This window comes from Rattus norvegicus, chromosome 5 (assembly GCF_036323735.1).
Source record: "Rattus norvegicus strain BN/NHsdMcwi chromosome 5, GRCr8, whole genome shotgun sequence".
NCBI classification, from domain to species: Eukaryota; Metazoa; Chordata; class Mammalia; order Rodentia; family Muridae; genus Rattus; species Rattus norvegicus.
In genome coordinates, this window is record NC_086023.1 from 24,322,811 (window position 1) to 24,346,822 (window position 24,012).

Below are 24,012 nucleotides of genomic sequence, written 5' to 3' on the forward strand. Positions count from 1 at the left end.
AGGCACAAGAGATTGCCCTTTGAGTGGTCACAGTAGTCCAAGTGACTCTCCAAACAATACAGATTATTGATAGAGCTCTTGGTTGCCTCTCAGGGGTTGACGGTGGACCCTTATTTCTGAAAACACCACACCTTAGCTGAGACACAGAATTCAAATGACTTGAGCTGGATCTGATCTGAAAGCTTCTTTCCTGTGGTCTTGCTTCCACAGTTACAGAATTACTATACAAGCTGCCAAGGGAGGGAAGCCATTGAATAGTCCTACCCAGCTGCAATACCTAGGAATCGAGACAATTGCTGGCATGTTAAGAGATTCATGAGAACACAGTAAGTTACACTCAGATATCAGTGGCAACCAACAGCTATCTTGTCCGACTTAAGGTCCCCTTAACAAGAGGGAGAGCATTCCTGGGACATTCCTAAGCTAGGGGACCAGTGAGGTCATGACTTTAGAAAAGAATCCACTACTACTACTTTGGTAGTAATTGTTACTTCATGCTAAACTTATCCTAATACGCACAGATAAGGATAATTACCACCCCTCACTAAAGAAGCCTCTCTTAACAGCACATGGAGACCATCACAGAAAACAAATTGAAAGTAACCCAGCCCCAGTGGATACATTTGTATTATAGCTCCTGCATTTATGGCTCAAGGAACATCAAGGAAGAGGGGACAGAGAGAATGTTAGAGCCAAAAGTACCAGGAAGTCAGTCGTGTGTGAAATCGTCTCTCTTGGAAATGGCTAAACAAGGCTGGAACCATGGCATAGCAATGGACATGTTAATGTGGGAAGGGGAAAATGATAGAGGGTCTCACAATAGACAAAACTGCAGGCAACTGATGACTGCGGGGAGAGGGAGAATTAACCTTTCCTAGGTTGTCGGTTGTCGGTTGTTCAATGCATAGTCAGCCTTGAAACATCTCCACACGGCCAACAGACACAGACTCGGCAGGTTGCATTTATATATTTTTGTACATACACATATACATATGTGTATATAACAACAATATTAACTTGAAAGTGGGTAAGTCCTGGTAGAGACCTAAGGGAGGTTAGGTCAGAGGGATTAAAGGGAGGGAAAGGAGGGTAGAAAATGATGTGATTCTGTTTCAATTAAAAGCATTTTTAAAAGTTAGCTGACTAGTAAATCCTATGGAGGTGCCAAACTGCTTGAAGCAGGCTGATCCGTGGTTGTTTGAAGGCTCTTTGGAATGAAGGATCTCTCCATTTGAACACCATCTTGAACTGAATACTGAGTATCTTTAACCTCAGGTGAGACTGAAGACCTAGCATCAGTTCACAGCCGCTGAACAAAAGCAGTGCTGCCCACTACAGCCTACGTCACAGCAGAATGAAAACAACAACAGCAGCAACAACAACACAGGAAAAGCTTTACTTGGCTCTGCTACAGGCTGTGCATTCTTGGCCATCCAGACAGCTTGTCACTGATCTCAGCTTTGGGATAGGTATCTCCTGAACAGACTGATGGTCCCTTCACCTTCTAGGCCAGAAGGCAGTAAGATACTGGGTCCCACCTTAGAACTGACATTTTGGAAATTAATTGGGAACAGAAGTTAATTCTCAGGGAAATGTACAAAGGAACAAATTAGAGGGGGAAAGGAGGGCAGAATCAAATACTTAGCAGGGTTACCCAAAGAACTTGCCTATACTCCCTAATATGTACAAGAAAAGGAGGAGGGAAAAACCATACACAAATTCAAGTACTTACTCCCCACCCACCCTCTGGACCTAAGGCTCTGCTGTTGGACTCACACTGACATCATGCTCAAGCTCAGCCAGTAAGTCAAACTGGTGTCTTTTTGTGCCTGGCATTTCTGCAGGAACGCCGGACCACACCTAGGACAGAGCACATTGCAGAAGGTATTTTTAAACCTTAATACAAAATTCTCAACACATTTGAAAAAACCTCCCATCCGGCCTGCCTCTCAATAGATGCTGGGACAGGTCCAGCTTTTCCCCAGGGGCCTCTTCCTCACTAGGACACCCCTGCCTCTGTCCACGTCCACCCCCGAATGTGTTAGTCAGCGCAGTCAAAGCACTGTGTGAATCGAGGGGATGGGAATGTGAAAGTGCATAGTGTCTAGTAATGTTTTAAGAAATAAGTAACCTGAACATCCAAAGAACTAAAATTATGTAAAGGAAACCTCTCTATAAGATTAGAGAAAAAATTCTGACAAACGCTGCAAAGATCATAATAGGTTTTTTTTTTTTTCTTTTTTTTTCTTTTTTTTTTCTTGTACACAGAATCAAATGGAAACCTAAGGTAAGAAGCAATGGAGTGGCTTTTACGGGAAAAACACCTAAAAGTCTGAAGAGGCTTGTGGCATCCTGCAGCACAGAAACAGTGAACGAGTACACGGATGCCTGCTTCACATGTAAACACACTGATCTTTCAACGATTCCTCAGCATAACTTGCACTGTTAGGATTAACTGATCAACTCGTAGTTCCAGTCATCAAGCAAGAAGAGCTCTGATTCTGATTCTGAACAACGAGCCTGTCAACACCGAGGCCATCACACTGCACAGAAATGCATAGTGAAACCCTATTTGAAGACACAATACACTTGTATTGAAGGATGTAAGAAATCAAGTTGGAAATGACCTAGAAATTTTCTTCCCTGCTGGCTAGCTTTCAGTGTCAGTCACTGGAGGTAACAGATTTATTCAGCAGTGGACCCTGTTTGCTACTAGACTGACCTGCCAGTCAAAGTGTGCCTACTTTGTACAACAATGGCTTTCCAACTGGATCTGAGGCCTATTCCAGAGGGAGGAGCTCATGTCTTGCCCTATAAACCTGGTCAAAAGCCCACAGCTGGGGAAGCCAAGGCCTTAGGTGAAGCCTACTATTGCTGAAGGGCCAAGTGGCCAGTGTGCCTTCCTAGTATCAGACCCATAGACAGGTGCTGCCCTCAACCTCGGTCAGAGAAGCTGCTTCCTGAAGTACAAGAAGCTCCTAACAGTCTGTGGGATGGGCAGGAGTGTTACGAAATGTTGTCTTCTGGATCCAACATGGCTATAGCTCTCATGAACTCACAACAGCTGTGGTTACCTACATGACACTTCCAAAATATTCTGTCATGATAGGAGGGGCCCCATGAGGCTCTATCTATCCCTACCTAAGAAACTACTGGCAACTTGTTGGGTGGGGTGCCATTTTCCTTCAGTGGTGTTGCCTCTGATGAGTTACTCAAGCTGTACATCCATTCTCCATGCAGGCAACACTAACTAGAGTCTGGGTTTAAAGGAAGAGCAGGAGCAGGTGAAGTTGGGAGGGGGGGGCACTGGGAGAGTCCAGGGTCAAAAGGAGAGGAGATTTGTGTTGGATATGACCAAGATATACTTTATGCATTTATAAGACTGTCAAAAAAATAAAAAAGATATTCAAGAAAAGGCAGTTAATAACATATATTTATATATTATTTATATAATTTATATAATTTCTGAAAAAGTGAAGTGATTGAATATATTGACAGGAAGCTGAATGGCTCACAATATTTTATGATCAAACATTTTCATTTAAAAAGTGTATATAAACCTTCACAGTAGAGTCCCAAGATGCAGAGTACAGCCTGTCATTATGCCAACAGATCTTACTGACAGCATCGTCATGTCCCATCAGTGTGTCTTGGCGTCTTCCAAATGCTATGGAATAAAAATAGCTAAAAGATAACAACAACTATTAAAATAATATCCAAGCTTAATTTTAAGATTCTCAAACATGCATTTAAGAAACAAATATTGGATTTTTTAAAATTCTAAACTACTGAGGCTTCCTGAAATTACAAATTTCTTGATCTTGTATTAAGTGAAAAATATAAAACTTTGAATTTGAAATTAGATTATTTCCTAATTGTTTTAGCTACATTTCACCTGAGTTTAATAGTTAGAAAAATAGATTTTACTGGAGAAATTCTTACAGTAAAATAATGGTATTTGAATCCAGCAATACTGTCCTCTCATCTCCAGTGTGTATCCCTCATATGCACACGTAAGACAGCCACTAAGCATGCAGAACTAATTTCAAAGAAGCAGGCGTGGATACATACACGTTGTTATCCCAAGAAGAACTTATGACAGTGGTGTCTCCTGGCAAAAGTAAACAAGACGATAAAGCCTGAAATAGAAAAGATTTGATATCAGTCATTTGCAGTAAAGTAGGTCCTTCATTGGTATGGTAAGACTGATGTCAGAGTCTTTCTATCCACGGTTTTCCTCATAACTACCCAGGGCTCAGAGCTGGCTAAGTCTAGATGGAGGGCTTTCTCCCAAATGCTTAAATTTGCCAGGAATAACATGGCCCATCATGATGCCTCTTGTGCTTCCATAGGACTGGAGGATTGTGGCTAATCTGGAATACATCACAGTGGAAAGATAATTCTTAAGAATGAAATGCCCCTCTCTGTTTGGCAGACATGTGGCTATGCGAATTATACAAGATTCGTAACAAAATTTCAAAATCTCCTGGAGGACTGACATTAAAGATAAGGCACATTCTTTAATAACTTGTTTTATAGTACTGATCAATCAGAAGCAACTAAATTATCTAAGTAGTATAGAAATATTTCTTTTCTGATAGCTAAAAGAAAGGATAGACTTATTAAGGAGAATTCTACTGGGTATTTAAGATTTTTGGTTAAAATGAAATCATACTAGTACTAGAAAGAAGCAAGCAGAAACTAGCCCTCCCTCCTTCCTGCCTCCCTTCCTTCCCTCTCTCCTACCATTCCTCCCTCTGCATCCAAGACACAGGCAGGGCTTTGCACACGCTCGGCAAATGCTCAAATCCCCAATGGACTTTACCATAACACTGATAGATGAACTTACCATATTTGAAAATGATATACTTCTTTGTAACATTTTGGATTCCTTAGAAAACATCTTCAAAGTGGAATCTAAGAGTTAGAACACAGACAATGAAAGGCTTCCCAAGATGCCAGAGGACAGCTGCCCTTGCTCACTAACTGTTGGAGGGTAACATCAGTGTCGTTTCATAGAGAACTAAGTATACACCGACTGAATGGTCTGAGACTGTGCCAACATTAAGACTCTATGAGCTATAACTTCACGATTAGCTGAAAACCCACAATCGCAGCACAGACATGGTATACCATGACACTTCCAAAGGCCTTCTTCACACACACTGAAGCCCCACACACAAGAGTTACAGAGGAGGGAGCCAGAGATCTCGATATCAAAACAAATTTAAGAAAGATTTACGGGCCTCTCGTGTGTGTATGTGTGTGTGTGTGTGTGTGTGTGTGTGTGTGTGCGCGTGTGTTTTGGTTTTGCATGCATGCATGTGTAGACTACATGTGTCATGTGTACCTGCTGCTGTGAAGGCCAAAAAGTGTTGATTTCCCTAGAACTGGAGTTCTAGATGGTTATGGACTAGCAAGTGTGTGCTAGGAACCAAACCTATGTTCTATAAAGAGTAGCAAGTATTTTAAACCACTGAGCTATCTCTGCAGGCCCAATTTTTATTTTAAGCAAACAAAAATTTTGGCAATAGAGGTAATTTTTTAAAAACTGAATGGCCTAATTATACAGTGACATTCTTGTTCTGAACTACTTATAGATGAGAAGCACTTTTATCTTTATTTTTATTTCCTTTCTTCTGAGTAAAAAAAAAGTTTTGTTGTATAAGGAATAGTGCCTAAGGCAGGCACTGAAAATCCTGAGCTTAGCCCAACACATGCCTATTTTATAAATGAGCAGAGCAGTTGCCTACCATGGAGCAAAGTCTCAGGACAACCTTCAGTACTTCAAACAAACCCAAGCCTCATATTCCGCCATGCATAACGTACTTCCTAGATATCCAACATGGTACACTGTCAGAATGAACTTTAAATAAATTTCTTCTCCAACAATAAAACTTCACATTTCAACCTTATTTTTGCAACTGAATTTAAGGAAATGTATAAAAACCTGGAGCCTCATGTGACCTTTTCTTGAGGGGTGGTGTTACTATTGGGACACCCTCCCAATTTGCTTTTGACTCTTAGGCATGTCTGAGTGCTCCCCACAAAGTCTACTGAGGACAATGTGACCATTTTACAGAACCGAAAAGCAGCTAGACACTTTTCTCAAAACCAAAGATGTTCTCCGGCTTAGAAGTTGCCAGCTTAAAGGCGTGTCCCATGCATGTTCACAAAACCTAAGCAGACTGTGCACCTGAGGGAAGAAAGGTTAGCCTTGAGGCAAATATCAGTAAGTGTATAATTTCGTAATATAAATCCTGAAAGTCAAAACTTCAGAAGTTGAAACAAAAATACAATTGTTTGACTGTAACAAAAATGCAGCCTTTTACTTAGCAAATTCTAAAAGCAATGGTGCAATTCTTTTTTTTCCCCCATCTTTATTAACTTGAGTATTTCTTATTTACATTTCGATGGTTATTCCTCTTCCCAGTTTCCGGGCCAACATCCCCCAACCCCTCTCTTTCCCCTTCTCTATGGGTGTTCCCCTCCCCATCCTCCCCCCACTACCGCCCGCCCCCCAAAATCACGTTCACTGGGGGTTCAGTCTTGGCAGGACCAAGGGCTTCCCCTTCCACTGGTGCTCTTACTAGGCTATTCATTGCTACCTATGAGGTCGGAGCCCAGGGTCAGTCCATGTATAGTCTTTGGGTAGTGGCTTAGTCCCTGGAAGCTCTGGTTGCTTGTTGCTCTGGCATTGTTGTTCATATGGGGTCTCAAGCCCCTTCAAGCTCTTCCAATCCTTTCTCTGATTCCTTCAACAGGGGTCCCGATCTCAGTTCAGTGGTTTGCTGCTGGCCTTCACCTCTGTATTTGCTGTGTTCTGGCTGTGTCTCTCAGGAGAGATCTACATCTGGCTCCTGTCAGCCTGCACTTCTTTGCTTCATCCATCTTATCTGGTTTGGTGGTTGTATATGTATGGGCCACATGTGGGGCAGGCTCTGAATGGGTGTTCCTTCTGCCTATGTTCTGAACTTTGCATCCCTATTCCTTGCCAAGGGTATTCTTGTTCTCCTTTTAAAGGAGTGAAGCATTCGCATTTTGGTCATCCGTCTTGAGTTTCATGTGTTCTGTGCATCTAGGGTAATTCAAGCATTTGGGATAATAGCCACTTATCAATGAGTGCATACCATGTGTGTTTTTCAGTGATTGGGTTACCTCACTCAGAATGATATTTTCCAGTTCCATCCATTTGCCTATGAATTTCATGAAGTCATTGTTTTTGATAGCTGAGTAGTATTCCATTGTGTAGATGTACCACATTTTCTGTATCCATTCCTCTGTTGAAGGGCATCTGGGTTCTTTCCAGCTTCTGGCTATTATAAATAAGGCTGCTATGAACATAGTGGAGCACGTGTCTTTGTTATATGTTGGGGCATCTTTTGGGTATATGCCCAAGAGAGGTATAGCTGGGTCCTCAGGTAGTTCAATGTCCAGTTTTCTGAGGAACCTGCAGACTGATTTCCAGAATGGTTGTACCAATCTGCAATCCCACCAATAATGGAGGAGTGTTCCTCTTTCTCCACATCCTCTCCAGCATCTGCTGTCACCTGAGTTTTTGAGCCATTCTCACTGGTGTGAGGTGGAACCTCAGGGTTGTTTTGATTTTCATTTCCCTTATGACTAAAGATGTTGAACATTTCTTTAGATGCTTCTCAGCCATTCGGCATTCCTCAGCTGTGAATTCTTTGTTTAGCTCTGAACCCCATTTTTTTTATTAACTTGAGTATTTCTTATATACATTTCGAGTATTATTCCCTTTCCCGGTTTCCAGGCAAACATCCCCCTCCCCCCTCCCCTTTCTTATCAGTGAACCCCATTTTTAATAGGGTTATTTGTCTCCCTGTGGTCTAATTTCTTAAGTTCTTTGCATATTTTGGATATAAGCCCTCTATCTGTTGTAGGATTGGTCAAGATCTTTTCCCAATCTGTTAGTTGCTGTTTTGTCCTAACAACAGTATCCTTTGCCTTACAGAAGCTTTGCAGTTTTATGGGATCCCATTTGTCGATTCTTGATCTTAGAGCATAAGCTATTGGTGTTTTGTTCAGGAAATTTTCTCCAGTGCCCATGTGTTTGAGATGCTTCCCCACTTTTTCTTCTATTAGTTTGAGTGTATCTGGTTTGATGTGGAGGTCCTTGATCCACTTGGACTTAAGCTTTGTACAGGTTGATAAGCATGGATCAATCTGCATTCTTCTACATGCTGACCTCCAGTTGAACCAGCACCATTTGCTGAAAATGCTATCTTTTTTCCATTGGATAGTTTTGGCTCCTTTGTCAAAAATCAAGTGCCCATAGGTGTGTGGGTTCATTTCCGGGTCTTCAATTCTATTCCAGTGGTACAATTCTTAACAAGCTGGGGGAAGATCTGAAGCCTTGATGGTTGGTCAGAAACATAAAGCCCATGGTTAACAAGCTCAAACCATCTCAGAGAAACCCTGCTAACCACTAGTTCTCAACCGTCCTAATGCTGTGACCCTTTAATACAGTTCCTCATGCTGTGGTGACCCCCAACCACCAAATTATTTTCTTTGCTACTTCATACCTATCATTTTGCTACTGTTGTGACTCGTAATATAAATATCTTATATGCAGGATATCCGACGTATGACCCCTGTGGAAAGATCATTTGATCCCAGGGTTTTGCAACCCAAAGGTTGAGAACTACTTCACTTGCGCCTTTGTTAAAGGACACCACAGTGTCTGCTGGCTGCTTCCTGATCAGCACAGCAGTTGGAAACCCTTCAAAGCACAGACGTCTTCCTCCTTCCAGCAGCACTGTCGGTACCCTGATGTGTTCAGTCAGTGTGGCGCCCTACACAATCATTTTGTACACTGTGTACGAAGCTCTACTTTACAGGATCCTAGGTGGTGTGGGAAGAGAAAAGAATGTGACGCCCAGATAACGCACCACAATCACAGAATGTGGGAGTGGGCATTCATCTACCTGGATGTGGTTAGCTCTCAGTATCATTTCTAAACACCACATGTGGAAAATAGTTTCCTGTGGTAATCTGGGACTGAGACGAGGAGCCTCATGGAAAACAGTCAGTAGCTCTGTCAGAACTGGCTGTCCTGACTCTAAAGCTGAACAGTGATGTGCCCTTACTGGGACACACTTCAACCAGCAATGTACACACACCTCCAGGAGAACACACGCGCTGTAAGAGATGGATATTGGTAGTGCTTTTCTAGATCAGGATATCCAAAGTCTAGTGTATCCTTAAGATACAGTTTAAGTCTTATCAATAAGGCAAAGGTAAATAATCAATATATGAATTCAATGTCATATCCTACAAAAAAAATTAAAGCTATATGCTGAATGTCAAGGTAAAACTAGCAGCAAATCTGCACTCCACAGGTGAACATGCAGCACAACAGCCCAGGCCTGCCTCAGCCCTGACTCCCACTCACACCCTTCTAAGTTCCGCAGGCCACGCAACAGCCCCTTATGGTAAGATAGCCTGGAGTGAGCAAGGTCATGGCCTTGTTCCTGCCCTGTGACTTCATCCAGCGGGCCAGGCCAGCTTCAGGAAGCTTTTCCTTTTTTGGCAAACTATGACAAAATTTTTCTAAAGTCTATTTTCCGTGAACACAGCTCATACCAGCAAAGCTTAGCTCAGACTCTGTGCTTGCAGCTAAAGTGCTTTTCAGGCAGGAAGACATACCTTGTGAGGTGGTAAAGACTGAAGACCCATTGCAAGACACTGCTATCCCTGTAACCGCCCTGTTGAGAAGCAAAGTTTTACTGATTACCGTTAGCTGTGAGTGAGGACACTGTTCTGCTTCACTCTCACTAGGCTTCCTTCATTTTGTCTGCGAAGCTTCTTCACTTGAACTGTTCTCTGCATGTCCCTGCCACTCCAAGCCAATCCTCAGCAATGCCCACCTCTGCTCGGACAATACCCTGCTGATAGAACACATTCTCCCTCTCTGCTCTCCAAGCTGCAGCAGACCATGCTGAACATGTTTCTGGCAAGAGGAAACTTCTTCTCCTACAATCCCGCCTTACCTGGCCATCCCCAATGAGATGTCACCATTCTCATTCCATTCAGAATACTCTGTCCCTAAGGTCTGCCAATGGTGTACGTATGTGGGTCTAGTAGCCCCTTTCACAGAACGTCCAAGGTCAATCACTAATCGTTACGTGTATAAGTACTAGAGGTTTATTCACACCTTCACTGGACTGTCTTGGACTGCATGATCACTTCCTCGATGCCTTTGGGGGGCACAGTTAAGGGAAGAAAGGCTAGCATGTATCTGTGTGTGGGGGTGTGTCCATGTGGAGGCTCACAGTTGATGACAGATGGCTCTCCACTCACTTTACTGAGGCAGGGTCTCCAGCTAGCCAGCTTACCGAGGGACCCTTCGTCTGTTTGTTGAGTTCTGAGATTATAGATGGCTACCCTACCTGCCTGGCTTTTACATGGCTTCTAGGGACCTAAATTCCCACCCTGACACTTGCATGGCCTTATTATTATTATAATGGTTTAAGGTGTGCTTTTTCCTACACTATCTGTAAATTCAAAGCTTGATAACAAACATGCTTGTTCCACACTTTCCCACATTTTAAATTTTGAGGGGTGGTATGTACAGCTTATAGGTACAAACTACAGGTTGCCTGCATCCTAATCTCAGCCTAGAGCAACATGTCACAGGAAGATATACGGGAGAGCATGGTGGCCCAGACTAATTTTCCTTTGCTACACTGACTTCACATGGCAAATCCCCACAGACATTTTGTAGGCTAGAAAGCAGTGAAGAAAACATTGGATGGTCATTTTCACACGTGACTTGTCTTCTGTAGTTCATTCCCATGCCAAACTCCCAGCTTTTACACAGACTAGGGGTTCTCAATTTTCCTAATGCTGTGACCCTTTAATATATAGTTCATCAGGTTGCGGTGACACCCACCATAACATTATTTTATTTTTTATTATTTTATTGCTATTTTATAACTGTACTTTTGGTCCCATTATGAACTGTAATGTAAATCTCTGATATGCAATGGCCAAAGGAGTTGTGACCCACAGGTTGAGAAGTGCTGGAAAAGAGGCATGTGAGGTACTCTTACTCTTTGTGGATTTTGTACTGCTCATGTAGCTGCAACTTGGTGATGTTATTCCAGGCCAGAGTTTTGCTCTCTTCAGTCAGGTCTTCAAATGACTCCTCCCCTGGAGAAACTACATGAAACTGATACTGAGTGAGTCAGTAAAGTACAGAAAGTCAGCTGTTTCAGATCACAGGGTCTGAAGGATTCTATCAGTGTTAAAGAACAAGAAAACAAGCCACCACCAAAATATGCTTTCAAAGGTACAAATCATACAGCCCAACATTAGCTAAGAATAAAATTATACATAGACCATTGCATTGAAAGCTCCAGGCTTCTTAGTGTTTGCAAAGTCCTGACTTGACCAGTTGCTTGGGCATCACAGGGAATAAAAGTCTGAGTGGCCATTTCTGTCTCAGCCCTTTCTTTTGGAAAACGCAACAGTTGCCTAGGAACACTGATGCTTTATTTTGGTTTTGAGGAGAAAAAAAAAAAAAAACCCCAAGAACTCAAATAAGGCTTCTTGTTTCTCAGGAGAAGAAGTAATACTCTTACTTCTTCATGAAGAGAAGCTAGAGGATTTGCCCTGCTTAAAGTAGCCACATGATGGTGCTTAGGGTTGGTGACCAAGGGAAGAAGACAGTAACCTGACTCTCCCCTTTATGTAGTCACAAGGTCCTTCAGGCTGCCCTTATCAAGCCCTCACAGTAAGAGGCTGGAGAGGAGGGTTAGCTACTCTTGTAGCAGCAAGCCTGACAGGCTCAGCATGCCTGGGTGTCATGAGACAAAACCGGAAGAAAGGGAAATCCTTTGCTGATGAGAGGCTCGGCCGTCATCACATGGCTCCTCCTGGGAGGCTATGGCATAAGAACTGTGGTTATATGGATGGAGACGTATGACTCTTCCTTTCTTAAAGTTTATCTTAGACGCCATTGTGGCCGGGATGGAGGAGATACTCTATATACATTTGCCACATGTTAATAGAAAATTATTAAAAGGAAGGAAGGAAGGATGGATGGAAGAATGGAAGCAAATCAAGAAAAGGTAAACAGGTTAAAAAGCACAGCAGTTTGAGCTGAAGTCAACCTTCATGTAAGTTTGGCAAGTCTTCTCTAGAAAAGCATGCGTGTGTGGGAGTATACGTCGGACAGTATTGCTAAGCGTGGAGCAGGAGCTTTAAAACCACAGAAAAGGAAGCAGCTAGGGAAATCACAGTCATAATGGATGGCCAGAAAATGTGACTTAATTTCTTCCAACAAACAACCTAGAACAGAAACAGGAGTGGAACGAATATGCTTGTTTGCTTTGTGGTGCTTGGGGCTGAGCCCAAGGCCTGGCACGGAAGACAAAGGCAGGGCTTTGCCACTGGAACAGCCCAAAGCCCCCTACAGAGGCAAACATCTTTGAGCAACTCAGGAGTTCATGTTTCATCTGTTTCAGACTCTTCAGAAACACATTCCTCACAAAAGACAGACAAAGGGGCCACTCTACATTCACTCTTACAAGACTTACCTGGGGAGTCTGTCATAGAAGCATTGTAGCTGGACGCTTGGGACAAACTTTTAAACTTGGGGGTGATCCTTCGAGGATGTGGTGTCACAAACAGCTGTTTTGGTGTCTGCCCAAATTCCAAAATTTGGGTCAGCATGGCTACTTTGTCATCGGGATCCTCAATGCTTTAGGAAGAAATATAAAAGATGGCATAAAGCACCAGGTTCACGTTCAAACTGCAGATCTGCTGGAGACAAAAACCCCCAAAGATACTACGAGCACAGACTAAACTTGTTCATACACCTTTCCATAATATGTCCTTTCTCCAATGATTGATTCCGATTATTTTTATTTATTTGTGTTTGTGTGTGAGGTAATACCACACACGTACAGTGCCTGAATAGGCTAGAAAGGAGCACCAGGTTCCTCAGAGCTGCAGTTCCAGAGAGCTCTGAGCTTCCAAACAGGGCGCTAGGAATCAAACTCAGATCCTTTCAAACAGTGGTAAGTGCTGTCAGTAGCTGAGCTGGCTGACCGGCCCCTATCCCCTGTGTTTTAGCAACTTGAAAGCAAGATATAAATAATTTCATAATTTAACCTCTCAATACATGCATTAATAATCAAACAGAACTGTTGTGTAGTGAAACGTGCATACCTGTTCAGGTCTACACCGCCTTCATAGGTCAGGGGGTGAAACACTGAAGGAGAGAGGTAAATACTATTGAAAATATGTACATTTAGTCATATATACTCTGCACAGAATGTACGCAACGCAACTTAACTGTATGCATAGAAACTCTTATTCATTTGTAAAACAGACCAATGTTCAAGCTGAGTAAATGCTAACTTGTGGTATTCTGTTATGGCTGCTATCTTGTATCTTCTTGGTTAGCATTGCTTTCACTTTAGGGAAGGAAGCCTTAGACACAGTACTGGAGTGACTGGGCTTCCCTTGAGTCACTTCTGGATTTCAGCTCAGGTAATTTGTTACTGACGAGCAGAGGCTGATGAGGCTGACTGCTGCTATCTTCTTCCTGCTTAACTGAAAGCCATCTCTGGCCTTCACGGGCACTGACGTCACTGTCCTATCAGAGATTTCTATTTGATTTGCAGTCTGGACACAGAGCCCAGACTGGTCTTGAACTCCTGCTCTCCCTTCTGCAGCCTCCTCACAGGACACTAGGTGAAATGCCAGCCAATATTACATACCGTTATGGGCCCCTATGGCCTCACTCCCTTTTTGCTTATAGCCAAATATCAGATCAATCCACTCATGAAGGTGCTCAGACACATAACTGCTTTCCAAGGCGTCCTTGTTCTTCTGGAGAAAGTCTTGGGGACCTATCAGAGCAGATTTCATCAGAACTTTAAGCCATCTCTACTGTATTTTCTTTCATTTCTTGTACCTATCCATTTGTGCATAAAACTTCTCGGAGGAGATGCTTTTATGTTTTTTCCTTTTTACGTATTTCTAATTAAGATTTCATCTTATATAATTTTTTCCCCGAAAAAAGTGTCAGGAACCATTTTTACAATGTTTAGATCTGGCCAACATAAATAGATCTCCTTACAATGTAGACTACGCACACTTCTGGCTGGGATACACAAACTCACAAGTGACACAATACAACAAATAACACTGCCACTGCACTCCTGGGAAGGCAAGTACAGACACTCACTTGAGGCCCATGCAGGAAGCTCCACGTCGTCAACCATCTGCCCTCCTTGTCTCTTCCCCAGATCCAACTTCAGACTATTGATCAAGAAGCTGGCGTCTTCATCATAGAATTCTGGGATCAACTGCAGGTTGGAGGTGGGGGTACACAACAGATGCTCTCAAGCATTCAGGAACCAGAGCCCCGTGGCTCACCAGCTTCCTGGGCTACTTACCTCTTTGAAGTCCGTCGCACCATCCAAACAGTTTTTCCAGGTTTCTGCAATGCTAGACATGAAAAGAGTGCTGTGCTGATTAACCCGAGCTATGGAGACAGCAGCAGCAGGCTGCTCTACGTCCTTCCACTGACCCCTACTGTTCCAGGCTCTGGTGATCTAGCTTTCTCACTGACACAGGTTGTAACATCCATGTGAGGCTCCTTGACTCAGGGCGTTGGTGGAATTCACTAGCCCACAGGAGAGTAAACCACACCCCACGGCACCACACGCTTCCTGCCCTAGGTGCACACCCTAGGATCCTATTGCAACTGCTTTGTGGCTCCAGAAAAGATCAGACACAAAGGGTGTTGTTCCTTTTTTGTATTCTGGTAGGGAAATGTTTATCATATAAATGTGTAAGCCAATTTTAATGCTTTCACCATAGCATAATTAGTAAAAAGAATAATTTCTCTCTTTGGAGAGAAGTGTGATTGCCCAATAGAGAATAATAGTTTGAGTAATTATGGTATATTCTAAAACAGGACACAATCGTTTTTTTGGTTTTTTTTTTTTTTTTTTTTTTTTTTAAATTTATTATATATAAGTACACTGTAGCTGTCTTCAGATACACCAGAAGAGGGCATCAGATCTCTTTACAGATGGTTGTGAGCCACCATGTGGTTGCTGGGAATTGAACTCATGACCTCTGGAAGAGCAGTCGGGCGCTCTTAACCGCTGAGCCATCTCTCCAGCCCGACACAATCGTTTTTAAAAGCATTCTTTCAAAATAGTATGGGGAAAACTGCTCAGCCTGCACAGGACAGGAGAAAAACTACATTTGAAAATTTGTTCCTTAACCTAGTGTGGTGGCACATCCCAGCAATCAGGTGGCAGAAGCAGGTAGATCTCAGGATTGGAGGCCAGCCTGGTCTATGGAGTGAGTTCCAAAACAGTCAAGGCTACACCACAGAGAACCTTTGTCTTGAAACAAAACAAGGCAAACAAAAATCAGTTCCTAGGACTTTAGAGATGGTCCAGTGGCTATGAGGACCAGTTACTCCTCTAGAAGATGTAGATTGGATTCCTATCAACCACATGGTAGATCACAACTGTCTCTAAGTCCAGCTCCAGAAAAATCTCCTGGCTCCATGGGCATAGCATACACATGGTGTACATTTATAGATGCAGGTAAACACTCAGATGCATGAAATACAGTTAGAATAATTAAAAACATATATTTTCCTATACACACGCATTATGAAAAAGCCTGAAAGAAATCACTTGTTTCTAAGACAGGGTCTTACTAGGTAGTCCCGGCTGTCATAGTGAGAGATAGAGTTTTAAATTAGCCCAAAACTCAACAACAGGACCTGTCTCTGGAAGACAGATTGTTAAAAATGCAAGAGAACTACTTTGCTTATCACCCTGCGTGAGTAACTGTTCTTTGTTCTGCCCCTGTGATGTTTATTTAAGCCCCCACTGTGCCTTCCAGCCATTGTGTCCTACAGAGAGCACTCCAGGAAACCCGCAGCCCAAGCCTAACCAGAGGTGTTTCAAATACAGATGCTTCATCAATTCTGACAAACTTTTAAAAATAATGAGGACCTGAAGACCCAACCGTTCTCCTGATTTAGTAGCTCTGTTCCAGGAACCAGGGGGCCATAAACCTTCTGGTGTCCCCTTATCTCCTGGAGCCATAAAACAATCCTGTAACTTGTGGTGCCTTCCCCTTTGACATCCCCCATCCCCTGGGCTCACAGCCTCTGCCTTTAAATACTCTTTCTCCCAGCCTCTCCGGTCGACACCTCTTTCTCCTGCATGAGAAACGTGTCCGCCCGGAGATCTCTGTAATAGGTCTCCGTAATAAACCTCGCCTTTGCTTATTACATCCAAAATGGACTCTCTGTATCTGGGGTCCGCGATTTCCCAAGACTTGAGTAAGGGTCTCTCTGCGTGGGATCTTTCAGTAGAACTCTGCATGACCAGGTTGGCCTAGAACTCACAAAGATCTGCCTGCCTCTGTCTCTCTCTTTTTTTTTTTCTTCTGGAGCTGGGGACCGAACCTAGGAAACGCTCTACCACTGAGCTAAATCCCCAACCCTTGCCTCTGTCTCTTGGGGGTTAAAGGCATATGAATCCAGACCTTTCAGGTTTTATATTTCTTACCACTTTTGTATACATCTAGAATTTTAAAACAAACACACTATACATGTATAATCAGAAAGCTTTAAAAATGGTGAAGTGTTGTTTCCAAACCTGTTGAACATCCTATCTGCATTATCAAATCTTCCATTTTGTAGACACAGCATATATTCTGGTGCTAGAGGGAAACAAATCAGGGTTAAGTCAGACTGTAGAGTTATCTGGAAATCTACATGAAACAGTACACTAGGGCTTCAGAGATGGCTCAGGGTTTAAATGCCACTGAGGCCGGCCTTACCGATCCTAACGAGGTAAAAGAGCACATAGCCTGGGGAAGAGTAGTGGCTCCCATACATGAACTTCGGCTCAGGCATTTCCTGGTATCGAGTCTACAAATAAGAACAAACAGCCATGGGTCTGTGTTGACTGTGAGACAGTAACGGCCTGAGGAGTCAACCCTTAGCAGAGAACTGGACACACTACTTTCCCAATCCCTGTCTTAGGAACAGCAGAGGGCCAGTGAGAAAGCACAGCTATGGCTAGCAGCACTCCTGTTGCAGACTCTCATTTTCTGGGGGCAGGGTGTTGATGGGTGCTGACACCCAACAAAACACAAATAATTTAGTGTATAGGGAGAGGTTCTGATGCTAAGGTCCTATTCCCCAATTGGTTCTTGATCTGCCAGTAAAGAAAGTCGTGGGCCAATTGCTGGGCAGAAGGGACAGGTAGAATTTCTGGATCCCTGTAGGCAGGAGCGGGACGCAAGGAAGGAGATATAGTTCACCTTGCTTTGGAGAGAGGAGAACTGAGCAACCATGTGAGACCTCAAAACAGAGCAGCCACACAGGCCGGTCCTACAGGGGAGTAGTCAGGGGAGCTTAGCAACTGAAGTTTAAGGCAGGTGGAAGAGACTGAGACAGCAGTGCCCTGCAATTGTGCTAAGAAGGCAAGGTTAAAGGAAACCCTGTGTGTGTGTCTTTTATCTGAGGATTCAGGGGAAGCAGGGAGGGGGCTGGTCACTTCCGGAAGCTAAAGGTGGGTAAAGCTTAAAAACACGCGCTGCACTTGTGCAACTCTTTTGCAATTTATCAAACAATATCTGCATGAAAATAATTCAAGCAGCTCATTCTCCCACTTCCCAAATTAAAGCAAAGCACACAGAAAAGGTGGTCACAGAAGGGTGAGGACGTGTGTCAACAGCGCACCTAAGCCTAGGGACTGAGATTCCCTTACTAAGCAAGCACAGGCCATGCCCCGCAATGCTGCTTAGAAACAAAGAGCCCACACAGTACCAGCAGTCTCTCCAGCCTCTCTGGATTTAGGGCTCCCACTGGCTTACTAAGATCTCGGAAGGTTGCAGGATTTGACAAATCTGTGAATACAAACACAGTAGCAGTATACCATTACTCTCCTGAAATGAGCCAAGTTCACGCCTGCTTCTACAAAGTAGTTCCAAAAACTGAAATAAATCCACAAATAGTAAGTACCTATATATTTATAGAGCTGCAAAAACAAGCAAACAAAAAATAATAATAAAAAAAAAACAAAGAAAAAAAATCCTGAAACAAAATTACATTTACTTAACAGTAACATCTGTAGTATGAGATACCTGGAATATAGATATTTTTTGCAACAGACCAGATGGATCTGTGGGTAAAGACATCTCCCACGGAGCCTGACAACTGGAGTTCAATCCCTAGGACCCACATCAAAGAAGAAGTGGACTGACTCCCACAGAGCTGTCCTCAGGTCACCACATAGGCTCTCCACGGCAGATGTTCCCACCCACACCAACTTCCAAATGCAAGGAAGGAAGGAAGGAAGGAAGGAAGGAAGGGAGGGAGGGAGGGAAGGAGGAAGGGAGGGAGGGAAGGAGGAAGGGAGGGAGGGAAGGAGGAAGGGAGGGAGGAAGGAAGGAAGGGAGAGGGAGGGAGGGGGAGAGAGAGAAAGAGAGAGAGAAAGAGAGAGAGAAAGAGAGAGAGAAAGAGGGGGGGGAGGAAGGAACAAGTGTCATCTTAAATTACTTTCTAATCAAAAACAAAGGAAACCCAATTCCAAATAAAACTCAAAAACAAATTTTAAACCCATATTCTCCTACTAAGGTTTATGTTCTATGTCTGAATTGCAGTGACTATTATCTTGTGTTGTCAGTAACATTTGAAAATCAAAATATTTGAAAATTAACTAAGAAATATGATCTTATATTCTTAAACAATTTGTTAGCACTTTCTATGTCAAACTTCAACTCACTAAATTGTTAAGCGAGCTGTTGTTTGTCATACATAATTTTTAAATGCTATGATATAAAATAACAATATTAACACATTATTTAGGAACATTATTTAAGGGACCAAGAAAGAAGTGTTAATGTCACAAAAACATGAGTGTTACTTGTGATAGTCTGAGTGCCAGCTCGGGTGGCCTGAGAGCCTGTGTCCTCACTGGCATTTCCCGAGACAATCAGATGGGGATGAGGAGGTTGTATTCCTAATGAATGGACGGATCCTTTAGTTCATTCATAATAAGATGCCATTATTAACGAAGCAGTGAGAAGTCAGAGGCAGAACCTTTGGAGAGGGTCACTGGGGACATGTCTTCAGGCTGTATCTTTCCTAGGCCTCTGCCCTACTCTCTTTCTCTGCTTCCTGGCTGCCATGGCCCTTTGCTATGGTGCATGGAGCCCTTTGAAACTGTGGGCTGAAATCAATCTTATAACTTGGTTTTCTCAGGCGTTTCATCACAGTAACACAAGGCCTGAGCATAGTCACCTCTCAAATACGACTGTGGGTGTCTTCCATTTCCTCCTGTGATCCACAGTAGATGCTGATTTTTTTTTCTTTTTTGGTATTTAAAATCTCAATGTAAATTTAAAATAATGAACTAACTTGAAATTTTCAGTGAGAAACTTATTTTAAAACTTGACACTTACACATAATAGCAGGAAGACTGAATTAAAATTTTGTACATATTTTCTATGTATGACCTTTGAGAATGGGTAAATACACAAAAAACACTATACAACATTTGTCCAATATTTTGAAGTGGAAATTGGTAATCTTTGGTGAGAAAACTGAAAAGAGTCCAAATTTGTCCTGTAATGAGGTCTGATATAGAAGGAATCACATCTGAGGTGATTTGTATATGGCCCAGGGAGTGGCACTATTAGAAGTTGTGGCCCTGTTGGAATAGGTGTGCCACCGTGGGTGTAGACTTTACAACCCTCATCCTAGCTGCCTAGAAGTCAGTATTCTGCTAGCAGCCTTCAGATGAAGATACAGAACTCAGCTCTGTCTGCACCATGCCTGCCTGGATGCTGCCATGCTCCTGCCTTCATAATAATGGACTGAACCTCTAAACCCATAAGCCAGCCCCAATCAAATGTTGTCCCTCTAAGAGCTGCCTTGGTCATGGTGACCATGTGCAGCAGTGAAACCCTGACTCAGACGGCATCCTTCCCTTTGGAAGCCTGCATAACAGTGCTCACCTAGCTCTGGGCTGGAGTAGTCACTTATTACCCATGGAAACACAGGGTACTGGGACAGGTCATTGCAGCTGCGGTCGGCCAGGTTGTTGAGGTGGAGCAGGTACTGGTAGTTGGACAGGTGCCCTCGCTGCCACTGCAGCATGTAGCTCTCCGCAGTGTGTTCTGCCACGTGGTGTTCTGAGGGGAGAGGGGCTTTGGCGGTTACTGCCCTTCGCAGGACACTGGCTAGCTTTGACATAACGTGTCAGAACAAGCCTCCTGGGTGTGGCCCTTCCACGAACTTCTGAATTGTTGATTTGTTCTCACAAAGATCCAGGAAAAGGAGTTAAGTATCCTGAGCTACCAAGCCACTCCTCCCAGATATTACATAACTTGAGCCCATACTGAGACTATGAAATGAACACACAAGTGGTGTGTGGAAACAGATGGCAATTTCACAGAGTAACAAAGCTCCATCGGACATGCTGGGTTTTGACAGTCTTAAGGACCATGGCCACTGTGTACACTGCCCCCACATGTTTATGAAACTAGAACAGAACCATATGGCTTCATTAACTGTTTTTAGACTCTGAAGAAGTGGGCCACTGTCAGTTTATCAGCTTCATGTTCTCTATGATCTCAAGAAAAAAAAAAAAAAACTCCAAAGAAAAAGGGGAATTTTGCAGCAGGGCTAAGTGTCAAACCAGAGCATCTAGGAAGGCCGACGTCCCTGGAAAAATGACCTCTTAGTGAGAACTCTGGATTTAGAAAGACTGGGGGATGACTCAACTTACCCACAAATGAGTGGACTTGCCATTTTGTTTAGAAAACTGCTTTTTTGAGTCTAAGCTCTTTCCTGGATATATCAAACAACAGCTCATTTGCTGTTCTGCTCTTTATGCACTCATATTGACTTTTTACCAAGTTTCTAGTTAATTACCAGAGAAAGGCTTTAAGAAATGAAACATTTATTTTAGCTCTTGGGCCCTTTGGGGAAAGCTTGAACAAACTTAGAAGTGAGCTCACATAGAGTGAGTGGTGGCTGGGAAGCCAGGGGAGGGAGGAAGGGAGCAGCTTTGGCAACAACCTCAGCATCCACCTACATACAAACATCCTCTCCCACCTCAACACCCTCTGGGTTGGTATTCACGACTAAGTCATCATGTGACTGGACATGAAAACGCTTGAGTAGTCTCTTTGTAACTCACTCAAGCTGGAGGTCATTAAAACAGGGATGTATTTAAACATAGTCACCAAGAGCTTTAAAAACACACAAATGAATTCACCAAAATAAATTCACATTTCTCTTGTTTTTAAGATACTGTATCACAGAACAAACACATCTAACTATGGTGAAGTGATGTCTCTTCTCTTATGTGCTGTCCCGGCTTCTTAGGTCCTTAACTACCTTCAATAAACAGATATAAGGAAACCAGCAAACCTAGGTACGTGGCAATATAAAAATAGAGGTCATCTCTGTCTTGAGGCTCATAGAACTTTAGGTATATGTCAGAACACAGGTCATCTTCTGTGCAAAACACTTCCAAGCCCTAAGGAATAAAAAAGAATAAAACCAATAGCACCACGTTCATCCTGAAATCACATGTGTACATCATCTCAAAAGTCAGGTAAGCATTTATACGCTTAAGTTTTTAACCTTGTCTACATCTATAATTTGATTCAAGGATATGTATCCCTATAGTCATATGTGTTGTCTTAAAACTTCTTGAAAACAAGATATACCACCTTACGCAAACAATGTAATTCTCTTTGGTACCAAATCCTGTTACTGACTATTGCTTTTATTAATTTACTATTCTGAAATTTAAAATTAGATTACCAGTCAACCCTCGTTTCTTCCTTGGATATAAATGTTTAGCTTTCTTGTACATATTAAGTAACCATGAAACATAAGAAATTAATAAGTCAAATAGGCCATTCAATTATGGTTACTTAAAAAAACCTATGAGCTGAATGTTTTCCCAGCACTTGGGAGGCTGATGCAGGAGATCATAACCTCAGGGCCCTCAGGTCTGTAAAGTAAGGCCAACTCTCACGAGAAAAGACAACTACAAGCTTTGTAGGCTTCATCATGCTGGCAAGGTGAGATGGGAAAAGACAGCAGGGAGAGCCCAGAGAAGTTAGAAGTTAATCCTGGATTCAGGGCTGCTTTCTTTGTATGTACAGCAGCTGTGGTGGAAACAAGGAGAGGAACCAATGAATTCTGTCGCCTTACTGACTGTTCTTCTATATACGAGCGAGCACCAGATTTCTAATAGGATCTCTTTCCCTTCACTTTCTACCAACATTAGAAATGAACGGAAAATAGGTACTTGAATTTCACAAATTAAAAATACAAAAACAGGCTGGAGAGATGGCTCAGTGGTTAACAGCACTCACTGCTCTTCCAGAGGTCCTGAGTTCAATTCCCAGCAACCATATGGTGGCTTACAACCATCTGTACTGGGATCTGATGCCCTCTTCTGGTGTGTCTGAAGGAAATGACAGTGTACTCACATAAAAATCAATCAATCAATCAATCAATCAATCTTTAAAAGTACAAAAACAAGCTAGTTATAATCTGCAAGAGAAAATGAATTCATATTGCTGTCAATTCCAAACACCTTGGAATCATCTATCAGTGGTGATTGTAAGGTGCATATGTGAGACAAATGTAAGTGATGTGTGTGTGTGTGTGTGTGTGTGTGTGTGTGTGTGTGTGTGTAGTGAGGGAAGTGGTGGGTAGAAGCAGCTGAATGCTTTAATGTTTGCCTTCCCTATTTCTCTTTTTTTTTTTAAGATTTTTTTATTTATCATATATACGTACACTCTAGCAGTCTTCAGACACACCAGAAGAGGGCATCAGATCTCATTACAGATGGTTGTGAAGCACCATGTAATTGCTGGGATTTGAACTCAGGACCTCTGGAAGAGCACTCAGTGCTCTTAACCGCTGAGCCATCTCTCAGGTCCCCTATTTCTCTTTCATTGAGCTCAGAGACTACATTAAACACTGTGACTGTCTGCCTGTACTCTCTCACTGTACTAAAGGACTTTGAGGGTCTTCCCAGTCTTACTCTGAGACCCGGCTGTAGTGGGTATGAGGTGGGAGGAACCCTGGACTTAGGTTCTAGCCTAAGGCCAGAAGTTCGGAAATTTCAGGAGTGAGATGCTTAAGGACCCTCTAGTCTTTTGCTCTTTGAGCAAAAGTATTTTCTGCCCCAAAACCTCTTATTTCCAGAAAAGTTATTCTTGTATCAATTTCTAGCCTCCACGTGCTCACATACAGCACACTGGAGCTTCCAGGCCTGTGCGGGGCCCTGTAAGTGAATTCGCTGCTACACTGCAGGCGAGACAATCCCCCACAGGTAACTGTACAGCGCCCGAACTCACCAAAGGCATGAGGCCGTGCCTCCTTTTGTAAATGCGCCGGACATCTTGGAGCGTTATCTGGACCACAGGTTTCTTTAAAAAGTACAAAGATAGTGTCACCATTGTAGCTCAATTAAAAATTGTTCGTTTGTTTCTTACAGCAGTGAGGGAAAGACATACAATCCTTGCCTTCCCGGTGCGCTGCAAGTAAACACCTAGGAGGGATCTTGGACAAATCATACCTGGCTTCGCATTCTGCTCGGACACCTTCCTGACCCTCGTCAGCAATCTCAGATGATAATGCTATTTTCATCTTTCAGGTATCACGAGGATTACTGCATGGTTTGTAGCATTCAGCAATGAGTAAAAATGGCTATTCAAAAAATTTACTCTTTTAAAACATTGTCGGTCTGTCTGTCTGATTGTCTGTGTACCTTGGAGTATATGCAATCGCCTGCGTATACAGGACTACATGTATCTTCACTCATATGTGAAGGCCAGAAGGGTTCATCGAGTGCCCTCTGAGCGCTCGCTCTCTCTCTTTCTCTCTCTCTCTCTCTCTCTCTCTCTCTCTCTCTCTGTCTCTGTCTCTGTCTCTGTCTGTCTCTCTCTCTCCACCTA

The 24,012-nt window shown here is 43.0% G+C and overlaps 1 protein-coding gene across 6 annotated transcripts in view; it reads right to left on the reverse strand.

Moving 5' to 3' along the window:
* The window catches only part of Nsmaf (neutral sphingomyelinase activation associated factor), a 63,028-nt gene that overhangs the window by 7,492 nt on the left and 31,524 nt on the right, over window positions 1–24,012 (reverse strand). For 4 of the 6 annotated variants that reach the window (NM_181389.3, XM_063287865.1, XM_063287867.1 and 1 more), the window contains exons 11-27: window positions 23,413–23,484; window positions 21,461–21,569; window positions 20,041–20,217; window positions 17,849–17,928; window positions 16,855–16,945; window positions 16,671–16,734; window positions 14,433–14,484; window positions 14,222–14,342; window positions 13,752–13,883; window positions 13,198–13,240; window positions 12,564–12,727; window positions 11,076–11,184; window positions 9,670–9,728; window positions 4,850–4,917; window positions 4,072–4,139; window positions 3,561–3,684; window positions 1,777–1,860 (exon numbers count right to left, since the gene is read on the reverse strand). In NM_181389.3, the coding sequence (NP_852054.2) occupies window positions 1,777–1,860; window positions 3,561–3,684; window positions 4,072–4,139; window positions 4,850–4,917; window positions 9,670–9,728; window positions 11,076–11,184; window positions 12,564–12,727; window positions 13,198–13,240; window positions 13,752–13,883; window positions 14,222–14,342; window positions 14,433–14,484; window positions 16,671–16,734; window positions 16,855–16,945; window positions 17,849–17,928; window positions 20,041–20,217; window positions 21,461–21,569; window positions 23,413–23,484 (1,617 nt within the window). Of the gene's footprint in view, window positions 1–1,732; window positions 1,861–3,560; window positions 3,685–4,071; window positions 4,140–4,849; window positions 4,918–6,812; window positions 8,377–9,669; window positions 9,729–11,075; window positions 11,185–12,563; window positions 12,728–13,197; window positions 13,241–13,751; window positions 13,884–14,221; window positions 14,343–14,432; window positions 14,485–16,670; window positions 16,735–16,854; window positions 16,946–17,848; window positions 17,929–20,040; window positions 20,218–21,460; window positions 21,570–23,412; window positions 23,485–24,012 lie in introns of those variants that run through there. The other 2 variants (XM_039110149.2, XM_039110150.2) reach the window with 2 other exon arrangements.